The sequence below is a fragment of the Lacerta agilis genome, chromosome 8 (assembly GCF_009819535.1).
Source record: "Lacerta agilis isolate rLacAgi1 chromosome 8, rLacAgi1.pri, whole genome shotgun sequence".
Classification (NCBI taxonomy): domain Eukaryota; kingdom Metazoa; phylum Chordata; class Lepidosauria; order Squamata; family Lacertidae; genus Lacerta; species Lacerta agilis.
Window position 1 is genome coordinate 62978590 of NC_046319.1, and position 26457 is coordinate 63005046.

Here is a 26457-nt window from a genome sequence, read left to right on the forward strand (position 1 = left end):
CCTTCTCCTTGTGCCCTCCATCTTTCCCAACATCAGGGTCTTTTCCAGGGAGTCTTCTCATGAGGTGGCCAAAGTACTGGAGCAACAACTTCAGGATCTGTCCTTCCAGTGAGCACTCAGGGCTGATTTCTTTAAGAATGGATAAGTTTGATCTTTTTGCAGTCCATGGGACTCTCAAGAGAGTTGAAATTCAGCAACTTCTCTTTCAAGTGTATTTCTAAAATTCTTTTGAAATAAGACAGCCACTCTAAGATCATTTAAAATATGAAGGTGAAGCAAAAATACAAGATAGACTTTCATTCACTATACTGTACAGTATTTATTAAAATAACCTGGGCTCCTCTTTCGGCCTCAGTTTCGCACGAGTTGCTATTCGCCATTTCACTCGGTAGAGGGAGCCCTTGTTGTCAGAACGGCGTCGGAGTCTCTTTTCTCCTTCTCTTTGAACTCGGCACCACCTTAGAGTTCAACCAATCACTGCTCCTCTGCATCCATCCTCCCTCTCCCTCCCCCTCTCTCCCTCCCTCTCTCCCTCTTCCCCCACTCCGCTATTACGCATGCGTTGTGTCGCCGTTGTTTAAATAGAAAAAAATTTAAATTCTTCATGAATCTGTAAAAAGTTCGGTTCCCATTGGCCATCGATGTACTCCACCATGTGCGGAGTAAAACTGGTAGAATTAGCTATAGTGGAGTAAGGTTTAAGAGGGAGAGGGAAGGGAGAGAGAAATCTGGAGACAGAAGTGCAGCGCTCTCAAATACTCACGATGCGTCGAGGACCATTTTTTTGTTGTTCGATTTTTAAAAAAATACTATTAATATATGCCTTTCCGCCCCACATTGCCCCGCATGCTGAAAAAGCCAATTGAGAACCGGAAGTGAGGACCGCCTATACAGATCAAACTCGTGGGCTTTTTACGCCTTCCCATTCGACGGGAAACCTTTGCCGCATGCGCAGTGCAGTCGGGTGGCATGCTCTTTCCCGTCAGCCCCTGCGCGTTATAAATACCCATGTCGTACGTCCCACATTCTTTTCTAGGCGCGTGGGAAGAAGAGGTAAGTAGTGGAGCTTCTGCCTTCTCCTTAAAGAGCGGGAAGCGCGCCATTTTAATCTCTCAAGAAACAATGTTAGGGACTGTAATAATTATAAGTGATTATTTAAGTTGCTTTAATAATTGCACCGTTTTGATGCCTTAATAAATGAAAGAAACGGCGGAAGATGCAGTGATGAGACTTTTCCCTATTGAATTTCCGCTAGTTTCTTGAATTTCAACGTTGAGGGAGCGCCGTTGTTGCAGTTAGTGCCACAGAAAACTATCCAAAATATAAAATAAATTCTTGGGAGAGGGAGAGTTCCTGCAACTTGAAACTCTGGCGGCAGGCAGAAATTCAACAGGTACAGCAAGTCGGTGTGTTTTGGAGGACAGCAGTCGGCATGGCTCGCAATTTGTTTTTGAGGTCTGGAAAGAATCGTGCCCTACAGCAACCGTTCCTCTGCTTACAGTGCATTTCCTGGGAAGAAAGCTATGACAAGCCTCATTTCTACCCGTTTGCATGGGTGTCTTCTTTGTGAAATTCTGTTAAACTTGTGAGGCAAATTGGATCTCTCTAAAAAGTTCTATTCTTTAATTAGTTTCTCACCTTTCCCTAAAGGAGCTCAAGGTGGTGTACAAGGTTCTCCCCTCTTCCCATTTCACCCTCACAACAAGCCTCATGTTTGTTGGAGGTTTATATTTATTGAACCACTAAAAACCTGCACCAGCATGATTCTATGCTTGATTTGAAAACCCTTTTTCTGCTTGCTAGTGACCTCTTAACAGTGTACACATGTGCATATCAAGGTGCTGATGGGTGGGGAGAAACCTTTCAACTTTGATCATTTCAAGCAAGATTGTAATCGTCATCATCATTCTTTATTTGATGGTCAGTCAGAAAAGATAACATTTGCAAGATTGTATTTAAAAACTATGAAACTCAGAATCAATTAATCTGCAAGAATACAGACTTGCCTAACAGTTTTTCTGATCTTTGTGATGCTTTAAAGCAGGTAGGCAACCTAAGGCCCATGGGCTGGATGTGGCCCAATCGCCTTCTAAATCCGGCCCGCGGATGGTCCGGGAACCATTGTGTTTTTACATGAGTGTGTTCTTTTATTTAAAATACATCTATGGGTTATTTGTGGGGCATAGGAATTCGTTCATTCCCCCCCCCCCCCAAAAAAAATATACTCCGGCCCACCACATGGTCTGAGGGACGGTGGACCGGCCCATGGCTGAAAAAGGTTGCTGACCCCTGCTTTAAAGCTTGCCTGAAACCAAGCATTTATAAACAAATACAAGTTTGGGCATAAATGTTTATGTAGTGTATTATTGGATGCTAGGCTGTACCTTGCTTGGTGCCAGTGTTACTGTATAAAGCTGTCTTTCATGCAGTTACAATACACTAATGTACACTTTTGTTCTTTGTGGTCAGAAAGCCTTGAGAACCTCATTAGATGCTGAAGAGGGCATTTGATCCACAGGAGAACATGTCCAGTTTGGAAATGCAAGGTATTGGAGAATTTTTTTCTGTTTGATCTTAACCAGCAGATTACTACCTGAACTAGCCTTCATCAACCTGGTGAACTACAGCTCTTATTGGGCCCCAGTCAGGATGGCCGATAGCCAAGAATGATTGGGAGTTGTAGTCTAGCAATACCTGAAATGCATCTGGTTGGGAAGACTTTCAAAGATAGGAAAAGCATAATTTTATACAAATGGAATATATACAGATGTTCTACTTTGGCTGTGTATATAACTTTGAAGCATATGCTTTTCTGTAGCACTGTAGTTAAGCAGTTACTGGCAACTATGAGTGGTAAACTACAGTGCTCATAATTCTTGGGGGGCGGGGAATGCGTTTAGAATGTACTTTGAAGGTAAAGTGTATACACAGCCTCCTTCCAAGATATGTCTAAGGGAGAAGTTTTTCTTTAGTCTATTGAAAGTGCAAACTCCTTATGGAGCACATCACTTGTTTCCACCGCAAAAATAAAGTCCTGCTCCTTGGACTTTACCCTTGGGAGTTGGGGGCACCAGTATTTTGAAAGTATTTGGCCCTTGCTGACCTAGAGACTATAAAACCATAAAGAAATGGAGGCATTTCATCATGCTGTCAACCCAATGGGGATATCTGGAGAGGTTGCTCTCTCTCAGCTCTGTCCATGTGGCGTATGGGAGCGTAGGCCTTTGGGCTCTGTGATGTATAGTCCCCTTCCACACCGTTGGAGAGCAAGCTGGGCCCTCTGAGGTCTGCAACCTGCATATTCCTACTGCTTCTCTGAGTCTTTGGACGGTGACTGAGGAGATAAACCATGCAGGAGACACTGCTTCACTTGGATAGTATTTCCTTAGTGTAGCTGTTGCTTTGTACTAGTGGTATTGTTAAAAAGTTGTGTTTAATCCAGTGCTGCTTAAACCTTTGGGAGTGAGGTCCACTTATAAACACAATTTACTTAGCAACATAGGAAGCTGCCTTATACTGAGTTAAGACCATTAGTTCATCAGGCTCAGTGTTGTCTACGCTGACTGGCAGTGACTCCCCATGGATTCAGGCAATGGTCATTACCAACCCTACCTGGAGATGCCAAGGATTGAACCTGGAACCTTATGCATGCAAAACAGATCATCTCCCACTGAGCTCTGGCCCTTCTATTATTAGCTTTTGAACTTACAAGTAGCGTGTTGCACAAAGGTTTCCAGGCCACCTAGCAATATTTTTAAGAGCTTAAGTAAAAAAAAGATTATAAAAAGACATGCAGTTCAAAGAAATCAACCAGAACATCTTTCTCCCCCCAATAACAGCAGCAGAAAGCTATGGCAGCACAAGCAGCTAAGCTTTCTAGTCCTATATCCTCTTGCTGTAAAAGAAAATAAGACTTTCAAGTTCAAATTTAACACTGGGTAATTACATATTATATATTCCATGTTTAAATTAGTGTATTGGTGTTAAGAGTACATATTGCTTATATAAATAAAATTTAACATGCAGGGGGTCAGTAACCAAGTCGCTCCGAGAAGATGCAAGAAGTGCTGTGCACCCATCATTAATTTTCTTTAAACTCCCTAGAAATTGGTGCGGGGGTGTGTGTGTGTGACACATACACATTACTCAATGTGTGACCAGCCAAGGAATACATTGGGACTCCCAGTTTGAGAAGCAGCTGTCTTAACTATTGTACAATTCTGTTCTTCCCATTCCAGTACGCTTGAAAGTTCATTGCATGCTGTTGGAATGGCCATATAATCCTGAAATGGGTATGTACAGCAGTTTTGACTCGAAAGGTATTCATGAGAATAATAATTTTTTTCCTATTTGCCTTTTGTGGGCGTGTGTGTGTGTGTGTGTAGTTAAGACCACTGTGGGTGTTATCTTTATAAACTCCACTGTGAAAATAATGCTGTACTCTTAGGTTTAGACTAAAAGTATTGAAATATAAAATACTGTCTTGGTATAAGCAATTCTGAAAGGGCATCAGCTGTGTTGGACTACAGTGCCCATTATTCCAGGCCATTGGCTTAGAGAATAGACAGCTTTCTACAAATGCACTTGCCGTTCATCCTGCCTTCAACCAACGGGGATATCTGGAGAGGTTGCTCTCTCTCAGCTCTGTCCATGTGGCGTATGGGAGCGTAGGCCTTTGGGCTCTGTGACGTATAGTCCCCTTCCACACTGTTGGAGAGCAAGCTGGGCCCTCTGAGGTCTGCAACCTGCATATTCCTACTGCTTCTCTGAGTCTTCGGACAGTGACTGAGGAGATAAACCATGCAGGAGACACTCCTCAAGCAAGAGCTTTGCTAGTGGGGTTTTGTTTTCAATACACTTTTCAAAGCGACCGCAACCGTTTTCTCCTGATCGTAAAAAATACAATCACTTCCGAAGGATATTGTGGCGGGTGGGGGTATGGCATGTATGTGGGAGTGCAGATTATTTGTTCAAGGGTTGCCTGTTTTTTCTTGTTGGGCAAATGCCCTCCGCTTTCAGAGGCCCAATTCTGAAAGATAACCCTTCTTTTCATTCTTTGTAGCAGGTATTCTGCATTTGCTACGTCATGCTGCTAGTTGTAAATCATACCTGGGGCCTGAGCAAGGATGAGGGGCTGAATTCTGGAAGTGGCGAGATTAAGACTTCTGCACATCATGGACACTGGAGCTCCACAAGAGTCAACCAGGTAAAATGTTTGCTTTGTCCTTCCAGAAGAGATTTTGCTAATGTCCTGCTGGCCTGCATACAACAGTTTTTGTAGTAGTTTGGGATCATTATATTGGAAGTGGGTATTACACTTAAGCAAGCATTCTTTCAACATTCCAGATGTTGCTGGGCTACTACTCTCATCATAATATACTCTGGTTTATTGGCTGAGGCTAATGGGAGTTGGAGTCCCAACAAATACAAGGTGAGTACCACTTTGGGGCATGCTGGTATAGAGGCACTTTGCAGTTCATCCTGCCTTCAACCAACGGGGATATCTGGAGAGGTTGCTCTCTCTCAGCTCTGTCCATGTGGCGTATGGGAGCGTAGGCCTTTGGGCTCTGTGATGTATAGTCCCCTTCCACACCGTTGGAGAGCAAGCTGGGCCCTCGTGGTCTGCAACCTGCATATTCCTACTTCTTCTCTGAGTCTTCGGACGGTGACTGAGAAGATAAACCATGCAGGAGACATGTGTGCTTGTTTGCTGCTTCATTTATAAACCCTTATTAAATCTTTCAGGCTTCCTATTGGGGGATCTGGTTGGCCACAGGATGATAGATTAGGTCGCCATTTGACCTGATCCAGCGGGAAGTTAAACGGCTTTTCCGTGCGCTGCTGTGGTTTACCAGAAGCGGCTTAGTTATGCTGGCCACATGACCCGGAAGCTGTACGCCGGCTCCCTCGGCCACTAACGCGAGATGAGCGCTGCAACCCCAGAGTCAGACACGACTGGACCTAATGGTCAGGGGTCCCTTTACCTTAACAGGGCTCTTGTGTTCAATTTTTGCCTTACTCTTTTTTGAGTTTTTGGAACTATGGTATGAGGGATGTAAAAAATTAAGGCACTTAATGGCCTTATAAGAGGCATATGCACCAGTTTTATGTCAATTGTGTTAATAAGCCTAAGCTTGTGGTTCCTGGTTGGAAGAACTTCTGGGAGCCACAGATATATTGAGTCTTACTGATATTATGTTTTCATCCTTACCTATGCAAGTTTTATAAACAGCACACTTGGGCTTGTTCAAGTTGGTCCTTGCATATTCTCATAATTTCAATGCTTGTGCAGTGACTAGTTTGAAGTCTTTACATAGGGGTCTGATTTTTTTTTTACATTAGAATGATTGAGGTCCTGCTTTTTATGGATGCATGCTTGATTTCTCTCCCTCCCTCAATTATTTTTGCATTGCTTTCTCCACAAAGTCTTAAAGTGACTTACAGGTCTTTACAATACAAAAAAGCTTTAAAACCAGTTAAAAAGTGCTGATTTTTATGTTCAGGAAGCCGAGAACCAGAAACAGCCTGTTGATGTTTTTGGTTTTTATTTATCAGGCTGTTTTAAATGGAAGAAGAATAACCAGGAGAAAAAGAGCTGGAGAAGATGCTGAGGATGTGGTCTTGTGAAAGCACCAGCTATTTAAGCGTAGGTCAGAAGAGAACAAAGTCTTACAGATCAACGGAACAATCCTGGAGAAATGGCTGCCTTTGGTCTCCACCTTCAGTATGCCTTCAAGTCTACAATTCCCACCATCCCTGGTTGCTGACTATGCTGGTGGGATTCGGAAGGCCCCAACATCGACGGCACTAGGATGGCTTTCTCTGGCAGCAACATGATGGAAGAAAAGCTGCATTGCTGCAGATACTAATATGAGCAGGAATGACTTCCAAAGCCTTAATGCGGAGAATTACTATCTTGCTTTTTTTCCTGATTAGCAGCTGCCGCCGTAGTGGTAACAAAACAGCAAGCTGCGACACACTGCTTGTGTGCTCTGAGCAAAGGTGGTTGAGGGAAACACTTAAATGGGGACAAAGATAATGGTCCAAAACCAAATTGGGATGAAGAGGTTTTCTGCATTTGCAGAATTTGACAACTGATGCATGCATGCCTCCCCCCCCTTGCAAGTAACAGCGGCTTCAGATTTCAAGAACTATGCTATTTACCTGTAAGAGATGGCTTGTTGAACACCAATAAAGCATATTATTCTCTAAGTTTTTTTTTATTAATGTGTTAGGACATGATCTGCAGTTGGTATTGACATTGTTAGAGAAAATGGGTATAAAGACAACAGAAGATGAGATTCTGCAGCTCTACCAGGCTCCAACAATGTCTGCCAATTTAAAATGGACTTTGAAAAACAGGGTTACATCCAACTAGGTTCTGCTCATAGTAGACCCATTGAAATTAATGGACCTAAGTTAGCTATGACCATAATTTTTGGTTGTCTGCTCTTGAGTAGGAGTAGCAGATAAAACAAAAGGGATTGGCAGATGCACATTATCTCATATCTTGGAATTGTTGATAACGTCAGTTTATCTAGTCTTTTGTGTTTGCCTAATTGAATTGTGCAGTGTGCAGATTCTTTAGCTTACCGATTGTGGGAAGTGAACTGAGATTTTGTTCTTTGTACACACCAGTGAGTTACTGATTATATGATCACCTTCCTTATATCCTGTATTGGATCATGTATGGCTTTTATACCCCACCCTTTAGCCAAAAACTCAGAGCAAAAATCAGTACTAAGATTACCGCTCCCCTCAGGCTCACAAGTTAAAAAAGGCATGACATTTTGAGGAAAGAGGGTCAAGATAGCAAGCTCCATCATAAGCTCTTGTAAGTTCTTACAATGAAGCTTTATACTGCAAATTCTGGCACCTCCTGTGCAGATCTTATTCAAAGTAGACTGCAACTAGCTTGCTGTTCACATCCTTCCCATGTAATTCCTGTGCCTATCAAATAACATAGTCTGTAGTTATGGGGGAGAAGGAATCATGACGGCAAATTTCTAGACGTTTAGTGATCAGTTTAACCACTTTTTAACCTGCTGTTCCTCTGAAGAGCTTAAGGTGATACAGTTCTCCCATGTTACCTGTACAACACTCCTGTGACTAGGCATTCGGTTAGCCAAAGAATTTAGTTTGCACTCTGAAAGAAACCCAGGCCTTTTTCCAATATGCTAAGCAACTGCAAGTAGACTTGCACGTTCAGCCAGTCCTAGTTCACTCTGGAATTTGGTTTTAGGTAAAATGCAGGTGATGGTTAGTCTCCAGCTGTGAAGAAGCTAAAGCTTTAAATTTTTCCACCAGGTTCCAGGTAACACAAAAAATGGTGCGCAAAACTTAAAAACAGCACCATGTGACCATTGAAGGTATATTTTTAGTGCGATGTGATTGCTCAGCCTGACCTTCAACTGATCAAACAATCCATCTTTACTGGCCTGTACATGCATTCTGTGCATTGCAAAACATTGCTTCCTGTAATTAAGTGACTCATGCTGCTGCCCTCCCGAATTACCTGTTCAAACAGCAACTGCAGCAGGCATGGGATAAGCTGAAACTGGTACAGAATCTACCGGTACTTTGCATGCAAAAGGTCCTAGCTTCAATCACCAGCATCTCCAGGTAGGGCAGGGAAAGAGTAACCTTGGAGAGCTGTTGCCCGTCGGAATGCAAGCTAGATTGACTGATTTGTTTGACTTTCTAAATGCAGCTTGTGAGACAGGAAAGCAAGTACACTCCTATAGTTGTTGTTCAGTCGTTCAGTCGTGTCCGACTCTTCGTGACCCCATGGACCAGAGTACGCCAGGCACGCCTATCCTTCACTGCCTCCCGCAGTTTGGCCAAACTCAAGTTAGTAGCTTCGAGAACACTGTCCAACCATCTCATCCTCTGTCGTCCCCTTCTCCTTGTGCCCTCCATCTTTCCCAACATCAGGGTCTTTTCCAGGGAGTCTTCTCTTCTCATGAGGTGGCCAAAGTACTGGAGCCTCAACTTCAGGATCTGTCCTTCTAGTGAGCACTCAGGGCTGACTTCTTTGAGAATGGATAGGTTTGATCTTCTTGCAGTCCATGGGACTCTCAAGAGTCTCCTCCAGCACCATAATTCAAAAGCATCAATTCTTCGGCGATCAGCCTTCTTGATGGTCCAGCTCTCACTTCCGTACATTACTACTGGGAAAACCATAGCTTTAACTATACGGACCTTTGTTGGCAAGGTTATGTCTTTGCTTTTTAAGATGCTGTCTAGGTTTGTCATTGCTTTTCTCCCAAGAAGCAGGCGTCTTCTAATACTCCTATAGTACTTTACCAAAACCCAAGGGCATCCACTGAAGAAGAGTCCCAATACAGAGGTTGTTGTTGTTTTTTGCGGGGTGTTCATTTCCTGGGTTTAAGGTTTATGTGGGAACTTTCTCCTCTAAGCCCCTTTTGTAGGACTATATCGTTGTTCCCTTGCTGGAAGAAAGCCCATGGCAAAATGAGTGGATGGTTGACAAGACAGTGAATACTATGTTGGGTCCAGATGGACTCTCAACTCCTATCAGCCCCAGCCAGCATGGCCAAGAGAAAAGTTTTACTGTATTTTAGCACAATTTGGAGGGTGGCAGATTCCCCATCCTTCCTCCATGGCACCTGTGTTCTCTCCAGCTAAATTTCTCTTCAGGGATAATTGGACTTAAAGGTTTGTGTACATGCTATATACCTTTAGAATACATTTGAAGCACTTTCTGTCCCTCCAAGAATTCTGGGCACTCTTGTTTAAGGGTTGTTTGGGAATTAGGTTATCCCTCACAGCTATCTCGCAGTATTGTTTATAAAATGGAAATTTTGTGAGTCATGTGCCTTAGGTGAGCCTTCAGCTTCTTTGAAGATAGGCAGGATGTTGTGCTCCAGCCCACCTTGAAATTACACTGAAGCAAGTCCCTCTGTCTGTTCGGGCTTATTCCCAAGTAAACATGTGCGGGACTGCAACTATACAGCCAAATTCTAGGTACTGTACTCTGTAGTGTTCCCCATCTAAGTGTAACGGCTCCTGGCCTGAAAAAGAACCCACTTTATTAATTACAGGTGGGTAGCCGTCTTGGTCTGCCATAGTCGAAACAAAATAGAAAATTCTTTCCAGTAGCACCTTAGAGACCAACTGAGTTTTCTATTTTGTTTCCACTTTATTAAGATCATTACGTATATGTGTACGTATTCAGGCTTCAGCCAAATGAGAAGCGATCTACCCTCTGAAGCGGCGTCCGAGCTTTATCTCATACTGTACAGTATTTAACCTCAGTCTTGTTCGAATGGCTGGGGGATGGGATTCCTTTCCCTGCTTTGCAGCGGCCGATAGTTGGCGCTCTAGAGTAAATTTTCTCTGTTCCTCCTTTCTTGCCAGCCAATGGTATCTGCGCCGGGGGGGCCTCAGTGCGCATGCTCGAACGGATAAGGACGCCAGGGGAGGGAGGGGGTGCAAGGCAGAGGGAGTGCTTGTGGGGAAGAGGAACAGAAGACTTGTCGGACTTGGGAGTGGGAAAGCGAAAATAAGACAAGTAACGAGGTGAGTCTGCTACCGGCGGCAGCAGCAGCATGGCGAAATGGGGGTTGCCCAGGACGGTCGGTTGCAGCGGAGTGAGAAAAAGAGAGAATCAGCTCGGGTTTTGTGGGCTTCGCCCCCTTTGAATCTCGTCTTAAGTTATGGAAGGGCCCGACCGGCCTCGTCCCCACGTGGCTTGAGAGCGGCGTGGCGGCCGAACTCGCCGGTGTCCGAACGTTCTACGGATGGAACGCGAAGTTGCAGGCTCGCGTTCCAAAGCCGGCGGGCGAGTGCGCGCGCTCCTGGGAGAACGTTTCCTTGGAGAAGGAGAAAGTCGGAGGTTCTGCCTCGCGCGCCCTTCCCTCCCTCCCTCTCCCTCTCCCTCCCTCTACGGGGCCGGCCCTCTCCTCGGGCGGCTTGCAACAGCAGGAAAGGAAGGGAGCGTCAGCGCGGGAAATTCAAATCCAGGCTGCTTCCTTGAGAGTTGCGGGAAAGGGAAATAGAAGGGGAGTTGGCACGGGGGTAGAACATGATAGATGAGCGCGGGTGGAGAAAGCGGGCAGAGGTGCTTTTCTCCCTGGTAGTACTGGGACCGGAGGCCATCCCAAAAGGGTTGCGTGGGTGCGAGATTCGGGACAGCTGGATTTCTTGCACTGGCATCTGGTGGTGGGACTGAGTAATTAAATCTGGCCCGAAGGCTCTTTGTTCACGTGTCATGTGTTAGTCAGAATAGATAATACTCAGACTGCATTCACACAGTTCTCAGGTGCATTTTACTTTTCCTCTTCAAATATACCTTACAGTTCCTTCTTTTTTGACCAAGTAAGTCCAGGGAGCCTTTTCACAAACGCAAACAAAGGGGCAACATCTAGACACCCTAACATTGTTTGAACAACAGGACGCTTTAGTAGTTGCAATATAATTATAATGTTTTACATTTATTTTCTAGTTTATAAACCACTTTTTCTTCTATCTCTCTCTTTTTAAAAGTGTATAAGGGTGTTGGGTGTTCAAAGCACTTCACTTCTGCTTTCCCTGTAATCCTCTCAACAGCCCTGTTAGGTAGGCCAGTACAGTATTAATTTCCCTGTTTTGCAGTCCAGGGATCTGTGGCTGAGAGGGATTAGCAAGGTATCTGGGTCTCCTTGGTTGTTGCAGAGGGGGGGGGGAATGAACTAGGGGTGTGTGTGTGGCTTTTCTGATGTGGAGCTTGGCTGCTTAGCTACCTTTTGCCTTTCAGCACAACTGGTTTATTTTGCAGTCAGGGCTCATCTTTGTTTCCAGACAGCCTCTCATGCCCTCAGCTGTGCAACAGGTGGAACTGTTGAACAGGTGTGGTGTTCATTGGCAGAGAAGTGGAATGCAGTTGTGCAAGGTCCCTTCAAACTCTACATTTCTGTGATTCTAATTGCTATGTGAGCATCTACTGCAGGGTTGCTGTTGTGTTTTTTTTTAAAAAAATAGTTAGTGACAAGCCGCCCAGCTGTCCTCTGCATGCCCCTTGATATTCCCTTCGCCGAACTACAGTTCTCAAGAGTTCACCGGGAAGAGGGATTTATTGTTAAACCACTCTTAAGAATTGTAGGTCTGTATGTGTGTGGCGGGTGGTGTAAACCACTGAGCCTTGGGCTTGCCGATTGGAAGGTTGGCGGTTCGAATCCCTGCGACAGGGTGAGCTCCCGTTGCTCGGTCCCAGCTCCTGCCAACCTAGCAGTTTGAAAGCACATCAAAGTGCAAGTAGATAAATAGGTACCACTGTGGCGGGAAGGTAAACGGCGTTTCCGTGCGCTGCTCTGGTTCGCCAGAAGCGGCTTAGTCATGCTGGTAATGACCCGGAAAAACTGCGGACAAACGTCAGCTCCCTCGACCAGTAAAGCGAGATGAGCGCCTGGTTCGCGACTGGACTTAACTGTCAGGGGTCGTTTACCTTGTTATGTGTGTGTTTGTATGTCCTAACAGCTCTCAGCACCCATAACATGGGGGAAACCATGACTGTTTAAAGTGGTATGATACTCCTTTAAATGTTTAGTACAGATGGACAATTAGATCTGGTACAAGACAGCTTCCACTCCATAGCAATTGTCATGGACGTTTTAGCTGAGATTCCTGCATTGCAGGGGGTTGGACTAGATGACCCTCGGGGTCTGTTCCAACTCTACAATTCTTTGATGAGTAAGTGCCCAGCTTTTGTTCTCATGTTCTGCTTATAGGCTTTCCATTGGCATCTGGTTGGCCCCTTAGGGGAACAGGAGGTTGGAATACATAGACCTTTTGATCTGATCTCGTGGGGGGGGGGTCTTACTATGGTCAGTTAAGAATCATAGTTCAGGAGTAATGTACATGCTTTGTATGTTAAAGATCCCATATTCAGTCCTTGGTATCCATAGTTAAAAGGACCAGGTTGTACAAAATGATGGAAAATACAACTTGAGACCCTGGAAAGTTGCTGCCAGTCAAAGTCTTTATACCTAGTCTCACTAGCTGCGTCTATTCCTATTGTTGTTATTATTTATTACTTTTTTCCATGTTGATTAACAGCATCAGGGTGCCCTGGAGAATGGGCCAGCTTTTTGAGATCTTTTCCCCATTCTTTGAAGACTGTACACGCTTCCTCACTTGTGTAGAAACACACAAAATTACACTCCAAAAGGCTAAAAAGGCAGCAGGGTATAGTCCTGTCTCAGTGGAACCTTCCAGCTATTCTCTTTATATGGGGTGTTGCACTGGGAAGGGATTTAGAAGACGCATCATACCAGGGAAGTACATGCACAATACTGTACAGATGCAAACTGATTTATTAGTCATTGGCAACTTCCCAGGGTGTTCTGGGAATTGTAGTTTTGTGAGACTAGGAGCTAGGAATCCCAAATAAAGAATTCTCAGCAGTGGCATGAGTTTCCTGGAAATTTTTGAATTGGAAAGTTTTCTGGAAATGTCTCCTGTGCAAATTAACCTAGTTTGCATTGGAACATTTTCAGTTTGCATTGTATTTTTTGTGATGCCCCTAGTGTGGTAGCATGCTTATTTTACTTGTATTTAGTAAATACAAAGCTAAAAACGTTGAAACGGGGAAGCTTGCCTAGTCATTGTGCCTGCATTTGGCATCCATTCATTGCTACTAATGAGTTTATGAAATGGGAAGTTTTCCACAGAAAAATAAAGCACTGGAGAAAATTCTGCCCCATATTGTGGATTCTCACCAGTTCACAAGACAGCATTTCCCTGTGTTCTTTGGGGGCAGTCACATAAATTAAAGTTGCATAAAACTGCCTAAAGTAAGATTTGACCAAAGTCAAAAATGAATCTAGTTTGTTTTCATGGTGCAAAAATAACCTTACCAGATTACGTGACATCTGCTCTCCTGCAGAAATTGCACTGAGGAATCTGTGACCTTGACTTCCTGTGACACTTAGATTTATTGCAATGAATTATACACTTTTTAGAAAAAATAAGTTTTGCCATGACTTCTGAAGCCAAAGAGGACCGAGACACATTCCCGTCGCAGCCAATAACAAGTCTTCAACATTGCATTACTGTACTGTTAAATTAAACAAGCACATTCCATTTTGTGTGATTTATCCTGCAGAGGAAGCAAAAGCTGTGCGAAGTGGCATGAGTTGCGTAACCCACTGAGTGCAGAATCTGGGTTGATGGTGGGGCAGGGGGCTTGGCGTTAATACCAGTGAAGTTAATTTCCTGCATTGTGCAAAGTACGTCAAGTAAAATTCTTCTTTGCCAGAGCTGGCCTTTGTTCCCCTAATCCAGTTATTCACACATTACCCCTGTTCATTGGAGCTGGAAAAGTGTTCATTTAAGCATCTCCCAAAGTCAACCATGTATGATGCCTCGAAGCATTTTCTGATCCTTCTTGTGTCCTTTTGTGAGAGCCAGTGTGGTGTAGTGGTTAAGAGCGGTAGACTCGTAATCTGGTGAACCGGGTTCGCGTCTCCGCTCCTCCACATGCAGCTGCTGGGTGACCTTGGGCTAGTCACACTTCTCTGAAGTCTCTCAGCCCCACTCACCTCACAGAGTGTTTGTTGTGGGGGAGGAAGGGAAAGGAGAATGTTTGCCGCTTTGAGACTCCTTTGGGTAGTGATAAAGCGGGATATCAAATCCAAACTCCTCTTCTTCTTCTTGAAAAAAATGGCAATTTCCCCCTCACATCCTTTCTGATGCTGTGCTTTTCCACGCCAAAACATGAGAGGATCGAACAGGTGGCCCTGGAGCCAGTGAGGCACTGGGTGTATAATGATAATGACACCCCCCCCCCTCCAAATTTATTTGGCCAGGCACCATGGCAAATGGCCTTGGGGAGATGTGGGACAATGGAGGGCTTTGACTTTTGAATTTGCTTCGGTTAGGCTCTGAAAGTTTGGCGGCCAAAACATTTTTATCGCTATTGAGGGACAGGTTCTCCATTTCTGCATTGGCGTCATCTTCCTGGTCTCATCCAACACTTCTCTTCTTCCTTAAGGATCCTATTTACCCTCTTGTTGCAGCTGTGGAACATAAGGCAGGGATGGAGAACCTGTGGGCCCCAGATGTGGATGGACTGAAACTCCCATCCTTCTTTATCATTGGCAACACTGAATGGGGCTGGTGGGAGTCCAACAACATTCGGAAGGCCCAGGTTCCCTTTCTGTGATCCCCCGTACCCCCCGGTAGCCAAATATATTTTGAGGGGATTCAGTACACTTCAAGATGCATCCTACAAACTTTATTGGGACACATAACATATTGCTGGATATTTGTAGATGGACAGAGCAGTCTTCTATGGAAACAGAAAGGCAGATGTTTTCACCAGAGATTCATAGCTCTAGGAGCTTTATGAAGCACAAGGGCAGGGATCATACAAACAGAGCACAAAAAAATCGCTGTACCTAAAAAAAGGGAGTATTTGTTTTCAATTCAGAAAATGGCTTCAGGTGTTCCGTTAAATTCACAGCTTCCCAGTTAAAATATAAGAAGCACTGTACTAAAAATAATGCCTGTGAAAGAGTAGTCAAGAATGCTCCACTGAAGTAATCCTGCTCTGTGTTTTGGACCATGCCAGCCTTTCATGTTTTGATTAGGGATGTCTTCCACTTTCCCCTCCCTAACAGCACTAAAGAAACATGCCAAGAAAACGGGTGCTGGAAAAAGATGACGCTGTCAAAGTGAAGCGGACTAAAGGTGAGGTTGCGCTCCATTTTTCAATTTCCATTTAATTTGTATACTGCCATTCTAAATCGCTTTACACAAGGTGGTTTGCAAGTCGTAGAAACAACAAAATACACAAGGATCACACAGCCTATAGCAATCAGATCCAGTGCAAATTATAGAAGTATAGAGTTGGAAGAGACCCTGAGGCTCATCTAGCTCAACCCCCTGCAATGCAGGAATTTCAACAGTGACAGATGGCCATCCAACCCCTGCTTAAAAATCTCAAAGGAAGGAGAGTCCACAACCCCTCATGGGTGTCTGTTGCACTGTCGAACAGCTCTTACTGTCAGAAAGTTTTTCCTGATCTCCTTTTTTGTAACTTGAATCCATTGGGATCTCACCCATTAGTTCATTAAGCTTTTTGAAATAAGTCGTCGTCGTAGTAGTAGTAGTAATAATAATAATAATAATAATAATATGACTACAGGCCACTCCCCATTTACTCATGTTCTGTTTGTGTGTGATGCCGGGCACCCGGAAATAGTACCTGGAAAGGGGGAGCACCTGGTCAACCAAGCATGAGCCAGAGGGACAGTGGGGCTTGGTTGACCAGCTTACTAAGCATCCGGTTTGCGAGGAGACCCTCCCAGGAGCCTGAAGACTGCATCCTCTTTGGGCTCTGGGGAGGGTCTTTGCGTGAGCCGGAGGGTCAGCAGGGCTTCCTCATCTGATGCACAGGGAAGTGGCTGATGTTGCTGCGCTGCCTCGCATGTCAGCTGTTAAGTTGGGAAGCTAAGGAGCCCCACAAAACCCCTCTGCCCCTCCAGTTCGGGAGGATATCCTCACCAGAGTCTGAAGAGAACCTTTTCGGACTCTAGTATGCGTCTCTTCCCGAACCAGGGGGGCTCTCCATTTTTGGCATTTTTGTGCAATTTTGTGTATGCGCACGGGGTCCTGGAACGTAACCCCCGCGTAAATGGGGAGTCCCCTGTCTTGGCCTATCCACACCAATCTGCTGAGAGCCTTCTCTGCCGCCGCCCCACTTTGTACCCTCGGAGGCTGCGGTGGGTTGCAACCGCTGTTGTGTGCAATTCTTGTAGCCTTCAAAGCTCACGACAGCCGTAACTGACGTCAGTATGGGGAGTAGCCATGTTTGTTTAAGGCCCCATCAGCACCATGAAGTGGTATGATGCAGTCATGTCTTCCCTGAAGGAATCCTGGGAAATGAGGTTTGCTAAGGGTACTGTTAGTGTTTGTTGTCCTCTAGATGTTGGACTGCAGCTCCCAGCAGCTCTGGCTATTTACTATACTGGCTGGGGTTTGACGGGAGTTGGAGCCCAACGTCAGGAGGGCACTACTTTGGCTAGTCTTGGAACGGTTGGGTCCTGAGCCAAGAGCTTCCTGAATGGATTTGGGTGGTCATGTGATGCTTCTTCTCTTGCCCCTGCCCCTGCCCCGTGTATTCCATTTCTGACTCCTCCTCACGTTTCCTCTCCAGTCAGCCATCAGTCGCACCAGACAGAGCCCGGACTGGTTCTGACCTTGGGGCAGGGCGACCTTGGTCAGTTGGGCCTCGGACCGGACGTGTTGGCGCGGAAGAGGCCTGCCCTGCTGCAGCTCCCCGAGAAGATCATCCAGGCTGAAGCGGGAGGGGTTCACACGGTGTGCCTCAGTGAAACGGGCCAAGTGAGTCTCGTTGTGCCTTTGCCACCTGGGTCGTAACAATTTGCATTCCTTTAGTAGTGCTTGCAAACCCTCAAGGCATTGTAGTGGAGGGTAACCTCAGGCCCAGAGGCCAAAAAAATCCTCTATGCCTCTATCTGGCCCTTGTGACGCTCTTTAGGCCATGCCCCTTCCCCCCACCCCTTTATTGTCCCTTCTCTGCACCCCAAGTAGTTTTGCCTGGCTGTAACTTGAATTTGAACTCAGAAAAATGCCTCCTGATTGCCAGGATGGAGGTGTGTGTAGAAACTAGCCTCGTGGAGGGCTTGAAGCAAGACCTGGGAAAAGTGTCTGACTGGGAACAGTCCCAAGGCCTGGAGTGACGCATGCGGGGTTCCCTGCTTCCTGTTGAAAGTTGTTCTCCAATTGCCGCACTGTCTCAGCCCTCCATCTGAAATAACGAGCCCTTGGATTTCCTCTTGGCTTCCTTTTTCACAGTGTAGCCTTTTTTGACCACAACTGTGTTGGCAGCAAGCACCACTGATGGCTTTAAAATGGGGGGTAGACCTGGGAAGCTGCGTTATTCTGAGCCAGGCCATTGGTTCCTCTTGCTCAGTATTGTCAACACTGACTGACAATGGCTTTCCAGGACTGCCTGGAGATGCCGGGGATTGAACCTGGGACTTTCTGCATGCAAGTCTGATGCTCTACCAACTGAGCTATGGCCCTCCCTATAGACAGAGTCATGGAGAATGGCTGCTAGTCATGGTAGCTCTGAGTTACCAGTTGCTGGCCTTTAGTGTCCTCCATGTGGGTTTTCCAGCAACGTCTGCCGCTCTGTAAATCAGGATGTGCCTGGACTCGATCTGCCTTTGTTCTGACCCAGCAAGACGCTTTCTTGCGTTTTCTCCTGTTTTGCAGATTTACACTTTTGGTTGCAACGACGAGGGTGCCTTGGGGAGGGACACTTCAGAGGAGGGGTCAGACTTTTTGCCGGGACTTGTTGACCTGAAGGAGAAGGTGGTGCAGGTTTCCGCTGGGGACAGCCACACGGCGGCATTGACAGACGACGGGCGTGTCTTCATTTGGGGAGCTTTCCGGGTATGTTGCCTGCCTTGCTTTGGAGGAATTAAAGGTTTGTTCAGCCCCTCTGTTCTGAATTGCCAGCTAAACCTTTCTCTTTCTGCATCTGCCTCTACTCAGGATGAGAATGGAGTCATCGGTTTGCTGGCTCCTTTGAAGGACGGAGAGCAGTTGGAGTCTACCAGTGGCAGTGCTGTTCCTGTGGAGCTGCAGTTGGATGTGCCAATCGTTAAAATTGCCTCAGGTGAGTCACAGAGGCCTGGTTTGCATCTCACACTAAACCATGGTTGTTTTAAACAGGGAGTTGTCCTTCAGGTAGTCAAACAAACCATGACACGAAAGCTCATACCAAGAACAAACTTAGTTGGTCTCTAAGGTGCTACTGGAAGGATTTTTAAAATTATTTTTTATTTTGTTTAAACCATGACCTGTTGCTCCAAAGTCTTTGTTTGCCAACTGTTCTTGCCTTGTGCCTTGGTCGGTGTGGTGAGGTTCAAGTTCATATGTTTATTGTTCTAGCCATGACAAACTTGTATTAGGCAATAATATTATTAAAATAATACAGAACATACACCTATAATATAAAAATTTGTTATATGCTGTATATATATGACTGCCAAGTTCCCGAGCAATAAAACACAATTTCCCTTTTGCATCTCTGACGGCTCCAATTCTAATATCATTTTGCCTTTTAAAAATCGCTAATTGCCTTAGGCAGAATTTTCCTATCCGCTTAGCATTGACTGTCAAACCAGCTAAGGTGTGTTGATTGTGTGTAGACTGGGGTGAGGTGGTCAAAGAAACCATGGGTTAAGATTGATTGCTGGGTTAGCACATAATACAAAGCCATAGGTAAAACAAGTCAAGGTTTGTAAGCCAACAGCAAAGCATGACTTCAGATTGAAGCTGGTTGGCAGTAAACAGACCATCGTTAGGTTGCTGGGCAGAGCTCACACATAACACTAAGGCATAGTTATATAAGCCCTGGTTTCGTGTTGTGTGTGAACCAGGCCAGTGAGTGATGCACATGCAAACTGGAGTGTTGACTTTCCAGTGTCAAATTTTTACTTCCTGTAAAGCCCAAACCTCCTGCATAGGAGACTGAAGCGGTTATCTCGAGTTGATAGCTTTGGGTGGTAGTAAAGAGGACGTTTTCCTTGTTCTCCTGTGTTCCTCCTTGACGTAATTTCCTGTGCGGTCTTCCATAGGTGGGATATCAGGTGGCTAATGCAACCGCAGAAGAATGTCCCAATCTGGCTGTTTTTCAGTCTCCCACCCAAGCAATCAAAACCATTCTTTGGAAAAATAGTTGCTTGGTGTGGGATTAAAGAACCAACTCATCACAGATGGGATAGTTTTATGCCTCTGCTTTCGCTTCTCAGGGAGCCATCACTTGGCATTAGTGTCCATGGCGGGAGGACTTTACACCTGCGGTTGCGGAGACAACGGCCAACTGGGGCGAGTCCCCCAAGTTTTCACTGCCAGAGGAGGAAGAAAAGGATTGGGTGAGTTTATTGGCATTAGATTCATTCTGTTGCTTTGGAGTGGTCTGAGGGTGGTGGTGACCAGTGATAAGGGTTTACTGGGAAATCTTGAATCGGGAAAACTTTATAGATTCCATCCTGTTTGGAAAAAAATATCTATGCAATTTAGGGTAAAAATGGAATTGGAAAAATGGCCTGTTGTCCCCCCCCCCCTGAAATTTTCCTCTGAGAATTTGCATTGGAAAAATTTCTGATGCCCTAGAGTAGGGGTTATCAACATGCTGCCCTCCAGATTTTCCTGGACTCCAACTCCTGTCATCCATGACCATTGGATAAACTGGCTGGAACTGATGGAAGTTGGAGTCCAACAACCTCTGTAGGGCACTAGCCTGGCTGCCTCTGCTCTAGAGAGTGATCTAGTTTTGCACATGCATTTCACTTGTATTTCAGAACTCAAGCAAAACAGTTTGGTAGTGCCAAGCTTGCCCAATAATATTGCATTTGCACTTTGAATCTGTTCATAGTTGTGAATGAACACATGGAAAAACAAGGCGATGGGACATTTCTTGCCCCGTGTCACTGGTGATGATAGGGTGGGGAGTATGTTGAGAGTGGATTGGGGCAGTGAGAGAGAGTGCTGAAGTATCAGTCATTAACTCTCAGCCAAAAGCTGAGTCCAGCTGGTGAGGAGTCGTCTCCCCCCTCTCACAATCTCCCCTTCCCCAGTCTCCTAGAATCAGAAGAGGCGTGAAGAGGGTGGAGAAGTTGGCTTCGCACAGGCACAGTGTCAGATTGCTTGGGGAAAAACCCTAGAGAGGAGGGGACTTAGATAGTTGGAAGGCAGGGGGACCTTCAATCTCAGCAACTGCTTCATGTGGGCAAGACCTGCCGGAGATGAGTTGCTGTGCTCATTTTACCTGACACTCCTGTTTTTGCCAATAAAGAGTTACCGTATTTTTCCGTGTATAAGATGCCCTCATGTATAAGACAACCCCTATTTTTTAAGTCAAAATTAAGAAATTAAGTTGTTTAGCTTTTTTGGGAGGTGGGGGAGGTTGCCAATCGCTCACCCGCCTGCCCGACACTGCCGATCGCACACCTTGCTGCAGCCGCCAATTGTCTGCCCACTCGCTGCCACCAACAGCCCACCCCCCCCCACTTGCAGCAGCTGCCAATCGCCTGCCCACCTCACCACAGCCGCCAATCACCGTTGCCAATCTCCTGGTCTTTTTCCCTGCCCCAGTTTCCCCACACCTGCTATACAGGGATGGTTTTAAAGGGAGGGGACTCAGGCAGGAGACTTTTGAGATTTCCCATAAGGGAGCCTACATTATATTCCAGAAGGAAGACTTCTTTGTGCTGGATGGCTTCTTTCTTCACCCGCCAATTCCTCCTAAGCATTCCTCCCCCCGCCACTTCTCTTCCAGAACGGCTGCTGCTCCCGCAAGCTGTCGCCATCAAGCAGAGAGGCTGCAAGACCAAGGGGCAGATCCGGGACGTCTTCTGTGGTTCTTACTCCACCATCGCCATCACCCAGGAGGGCCACGTCATTGGGTTTGGCCTCTCCAATTACTACCAGCTGGGTGAGTTGGTCGCCTGCGTGCTGCCCTCCGGGCTCAGAAGGAGCCAAGTGGACTTGGTGGGAGGCAGAGCTGTTTTTCGAGGGTCTTCCAAAATGTGCCAAATTCACGGGAGGGAAGGTGGGGTCGGCTCGGTTGTCCCTCTTTTGCCAAGGGAAAAGGGAGCAGCTCCCAGCACCTGGGTTGCACCACAGAGTAAAGAACAAGCAGCAACCTTTCCCACCATCAGTGTCCTAAATGGCAGGTGCGGTGATGGCTGGTGCCCCTTGGGTGAGAAACTGGGAGACCAGCACACAGTTGGGGGCTGGTTGAGGTCGATGGCGCCCTGTCCCGTGTGCCTTAATGGATCAGCCTCCGCTGCGTAGACCTGTTTCCTCCAGGCCCTGTAGGGCTTTTCCCTTCTTCCTGTGCTGTTTACCCATTGCTGCTGCAGCGATTTTTTATCTTTCTTTGCCCAAATTTGCTCCTGCCCCCGTGGCCATTGCAGTTGCGCCCTCCTCCCTTCAGCCTGCTAAACAGGTGGTTGGTGGAAACGACGTCTCTCTTTGCTGGGGTCAGGGATGGGTTTGCCTTTTCCTTGACCTGAGCAGAAAAAAACCACTTTGGAAATGAAGGTGCCCTTTGCTGTGTGAGTACGGTTTATCTCCCTCCCTCCCTTTCATAACTCAGAGAAAACAGTAACGCCATGAAACACCTTAGCCTTTGAAAAAAGAAAACAGTTTCTGTGGTCCCCCCTTTTTAAAACAGGGAGTACAGGCGACTCCCAGCTTACACGGGGGTTATGTTCCATAGATTGCGCTTAAAGACAAATTTTGTATTGTCAAAACACATTGGTTGCGATGGCGGATATGGATTTCCAAACCTATTTCCCCTGGATGCCTGCCCCATTTTTAAATTTAAAAAAAATCACACGCCCGCCTTTTTGGCCCTTGCACAACGTGTCTGGATAGATTTTGTTGATTTTATTTATCTTTACATGAGTGATAATACAATCCGCTCTCATGATTTTAAAACAGTTTTCTCTTCTCTAGATTTAAAGAAAATTCATGTGCAGATTTCCATGGGTTTCCCCAGATACCCAGTGGGACTTTTCCCCTGGTTGTTGGACCCATTTCACAAAATAATCATTGATTTGCTACAGTTCAGTTCCTATTTGACCAAAAGTGAATAGATTTTTGCTCTGGAGTTTCTGCCTTGAAACTTGCTTTTAACTTCTGAGTATGAAGTGACCAATCCCTTAGTTACAAGATCTTGAACCCTGATTAGATTCTTCTTCCACATGTGGAAATCTATCCTCCCTCCCCCCCTTTAATCCTGTGTAAAGGTCTAAAAATGATTCCAAAGTGGATGGACTTGGGCCCAAGGCGCAATATTCATTTTCAAAGGGTTTTTCTCTTCCTGCTGGGCTGGAGACGGCCCTGCCCTTCTTCAACCTCAGCTAAGAGAGAGACATCAAAAATGTCCATGTGTGCTGCTGCTATAGCCCTTGGGGACAAAAGGTTGCCCACACCAGTCTCGAATCATTCTAGTCTAACTTGGTGGCAACCTCTGTAAGCTTGGGGCTAGGACTATGTCGAGATGCGTTGAGATTTAAACCTCCAAAATGCTAGGTTGAATTTTTCAAGTCCTCTTTCTCTCACAAAACTATACATTACACATTATTTACTGGCTTGGGTTTTCTTGCTTATCTCCCAGGATCGCAAGGAATTGACACCTACTATTCGCCAAAGGTTCTGACGGCGTTCAAGAACTCTACCAGGTCCTGGGTTGGGTTCTCAGCTGGGCAGCATCACACTGTGTGTCTGGACTCGGAAGGTGAGTGGCTGCTCTTTGATGGGCTGGAGGAGAGGAACATAATACGGGCATGGGGAAATCATGGCCCTCCAGAAGCTGTTGGACTACAGCACCCATCATCCCTGGCCATGCTGGCAGGGGATGATGGGAGTTGTAGTCCAACAACATTGGGAGGGCTTTAGGCTCCCCCTCTATGATTTCAAAGGAGCAGAGGCAACAGTGCCAAGGGACATAAATGCCTTATACCAAGCGAGACCGCTGGTCCATCTAGCTCAGCAGTGTCTACACTGACTGGCAGTGGCAGTTTCAGACAAGCGAGTCTCTCCCAGCCCTTCCTGGGAATGAACCTGGGACCTTCTCCATGCATAACAGTTGCTCTGACACTGAGCCATGGCTCTAGGGCTGTTTTAGATGATTTGGTGAAATTGGGGTTGGATTTCTCAATACGCTACAGGACCCTTTTAATGCTGTAATTCTCCCCGCCCCTCCAGTCAGAACTATATTCATTTAAGGATTTCAAACCATTCACACTCAACACAGTCGAGTGGAAAATAGCGTGCATGCAAAGGCGAAGGATATTTTCCTGTTGCGATACAATGATAGCTAAGCGACACAATCCACAGGTTAATTCACATCCAGGCAGCCCCCCCCCCCACATTGTCGTATGGTGCAGCACAGATAGGTGAGGATCTTTGTGCAACTATTCATGGAATGTATGAAAGGGAACCAGGCCTTCTCGTGCCTGTCAGGTTAAGCAACCTCTCTCCAGTGACAGAATTGTAGAGTTGGAAGGGACACCATGGGACATCTAGTCCAACCCCCCCTGCAATGCAGGAATCTCAACTAAGAGCATCCGTGACAGATGGCCACCCAACGTCTGCTTAAAAACCTCCAAGGAAGTAGAGACCACCACCTCCTGAGGGAGACCGTTGAACAGCGCTTCAGACGTTTGGAGAGGGCTGTGGCCCAAACAGCCTTCATCCTCACGCCGTCTGGGTGATGGTCGGCCCCTCGTTGATCCTAAGCCTGCCTGTGGGAGTCTTCAGTGAATCTCTCCTAACAGAGCGATGTCTCTTCTCCCACCTTCCGCAGGAACCGTGTGTAGCCTGGGCAGGGCAGACTATGGCATGTTGGGCCTGGGAGAGGGAGCGTCTGACAAGAACTGCCCCACGGCTGTCCCTGGGCTGCCGAAAGCATCATCAGTAGCCTGTGGGGAACGGGTTGGCTTTGCGGTTACGGAAGACGGTGAGTCTGAGCCCTGCGCTGGGTTGGCAGGTGCCGAATCTCTGGCAGCTCGAGTGAGTGGCTGCCAGTCGGCAGTAACTTGAGTATACAGGTGGAGGGCATTCGGCTGTGTTCTACTCAGGGTAGACCCATTGAAATGACTGTGTCTTGGGGGGGGGATCCAATGGCAAGATGAGCAGCTTAGTGGGTCAGCTGAACTTAAGCCACCAACACTGGCATTGCTTTATCATTCTGGCTCAACCGGGATTCAGCCGGCTGAGCTGAGGCTGGTGCAGGTTCTCCAAAAAGGGCATTTTGGATGTTGGGCAGAGGTGGGACCAGAGGGGTTGTGTGTGTGCTTAGGCTGGATCCTACAGGTCCTGGCAGCCTGGCCTAGAACACTTTTGAAGCCTTGTGTTCCCTCTTCCAGGCTGAGCGCCACACTGTTTAAACAGGGTTTTGATCTGGCCTAAAGTTAATTACGCCAGCTTCTTGCGCATAGGTTTGCCCCAGCCACTCTGGATGGCTTCCGCAACACATATAAAAATATAATAAAACGCCAAACATTAAAAGCTTCCTGATACAGGGGTGCCTTCAGGTGTCTTCTAGAAGTTGTGTAGCTGTCGGGCGCGGGAAGGAAAACAGGGAAAAGAGAGAATGGAATGGAGGTGTCTCGAGCCCTGAACAGGGAGCATACCACGCTGCAACGTTTTGTTGTAGGTCTCGCTTCTCTGAGAGGAATTTGAAAAGGTTTTTGCGGTCAGCGTGGAAAGATTTGGAACTCTCACCCCCCCTCCGTAAAACCATACAATGGATTCATGTATACTTGTGAAAATGGGAATGTAGGAAGTTGCTATTAGTCCAACTAGCTCTGTATTGATATCCGAGGCTTTTGCCAGGGATGTTGAGATGCCACAGATTGTCCCTTGGATATTCTGCAGGCAAAGCGTGTGCTCTGCTGAAGAATCGCAGAATTGTAGAGTTGGAAGGGACCCCGTGGGTCATCTAGTCCAACCCCCTGCAATTCAGGAATCTCCGCTAAAGCTGAGACCCAGCTAAAGGAATCTCAGTTAAAGACTTGCAGCCCTTCCTGACTGGGATCCTTGGTGATGGAGCTTTTGAGCCCCTAAGTTGCTCAGGTCTTTAAACAGTCTGCACTCATTGAGGTCTAGAAACTTAAACTGAATATTGCACCTCTCCGTACTGTGAATAATATGCAATGGTTATGTGAGAAGCCCTGGCACGCATTGCGCAGCCAGCTTAGGGCACAACTGCTCAGGGCTCTTTTTCACTGTCATACTTTCCCTGTCCTCTGTAGGCCGAGCATTTGCCTGGGGCATGGGGTCTAACCTCCAGCTTGCCACTGGGGACGAAGAGGATGCCTGGAGCCCCGTTCAGATGTCTGGCCAGCAGCTGGAGAACCGCAGCGTTCTCTCGGTGACCGGCGGAGGGCAGCACACCGTCCTCCTCGTCAAGGAGCGGCAGAGTTGACAAACTGTTCCTGCAGCCCCGGAGAGAAGCATCCAGGAGGCAGCACTTCCCTGAGTCTTTGGGACGGGGCTCGGAAGACTGGCTTCCTGCGGAAAACTTTCTGATATTTCTCTAGGGAGGAAATTAGCCAATATAAAATAATTCCCTTAAGATGTTGGTATTTGTTTAAATCTAAAAAAAAGGGAAAAAAGGCTTCCCTCACTGCTCTAAAAGCTATTGATAGTCAGGACAAGGTCTTATTTAAAAAAATAAAAAAAATAAACAAGACAAGGGACAGCATTTGGCTTTGGAAACAGATGGTGCTTTTATTCCCTTTCTGCTATCTTTATATGCCCTGCTTCTGAAATCTGCACAATTTGTCCTGGTTTCGCCATCAAACCCGGGGTTTTCCTCTCCTAAACTCTTCCCTTCCCCGCCACTGCCCCCCAGTTTTTAATGGCTCACCTCAAAAGTTACCATTTTCTCAATTTTGACATTCA

General features: G+C 46.4%; 1 protein-coding gene, 1 long non-coding RNA gene and 3 other non-coding genes across 6 annotated transcripts; all 5 read left to right on the forward strand.

The window, feature by feature from the left end:
- Positions 1–966: 966 nt before the first annotated feature.
- Positions 967–7208, forward strand: LOC117051489. The gene is made up of 5 exons (XR_004427188.1): positions 967–1053; positions 2470–2546; positions 4239–4292; positions 5063–5206; positions 6556–7208. It is a non-coding gene; the product is annotated as an uncharacterized LOC117051489 (long non-coding RNA).
- On the forward strand, positions 3156–3364 carry LOC117052533. Its single transcript, XR_004427273.1, has one exon. It is a non-coding gene; the product is annotated as a small nucleolar RNA SNORA73 family (small nucleolar RNA).
- Positions 4607–4815, forward strand: LOC117052534. The gene has a single exon (XR_004427274.1). It is a non-coding gene; the product is annotated as a small nucleolar RNA SNORA73 family (small nucleolar RNA).
- On the forward strand, positions 5492–5699 carry LOC117052532. Its single transcript, XR_004427272.1, has one exon. It is a non-coding gene; the product is annotated as a small nucleolar RNA SNORA73 family (small nucleolar RNA).
- A 3230-nt stretch (positions 7209–10438) lies between the features above and the next one.
- On the forward strand, positions 10439–26045 carry RCC1 (regulator of chromosome condensation 1). Of its 2 annotated transcripts, none has more exons than XM_033157907.1 (10): positions 10439–10542; positions 15621–15690; positions 17159–17346; positions 18244–18423; positions 18526–18649; positions 19788–19910; positions 21317–21472; positions 23165–23284; positions 24356–24508; positions 25806–26045. In XM_033157907.1, the coding sequence occupies exons 2-10, from the start codon at positions 15633–15635 to the stop codon at positions 25976–25978; spliced, it is 1275 nt and encodes a 424-aa protein (XP_033013798.1). In that variant the 5' UTR covers positions 10439–10542; positions 15621–15632; the 3' UTR covers positions 25979–26045. The 2 variants fall into 2 exon arrangements, with proteins under 2 accessions (XP_033013798.1, XP_033013797.1); XM_033157906.1 differs by having other exon boundaries at positions 10439–10528; positions 15619–15690.
- The last annotated feature ends 412 nt before the right edge of the window (positions 26046–26457 follow it).

What these genes read in the sequence shown, in the direction of transcription:
- RCC1 (XM_033157907.1), top strand. Translation starts at nt 15,633, where the DNA reads ATGCCAAGAAAACGGGTGCTGGAAAAAGATGACGCTGTCAAAGTGAAG. An exon ending in GCCTCAGTGAAACGGGCCAA is followed by an intron (nt 17,347 to 18,243) that starts GTGAGTCTCGTT and finishes CCTGTTTTGCAG; the next exon opens with ATTTACACTTTTGGTTGCAA. An exon ending in TGTGTGTCTGGACTCGGAAG is followed by an intron (nt 23,285 to 24,355) that starts GTGAGTGGCTGC and finishes CACCTTCCGCAG; the next exon opens with GAACCGTGTGTAGCCTGGGC.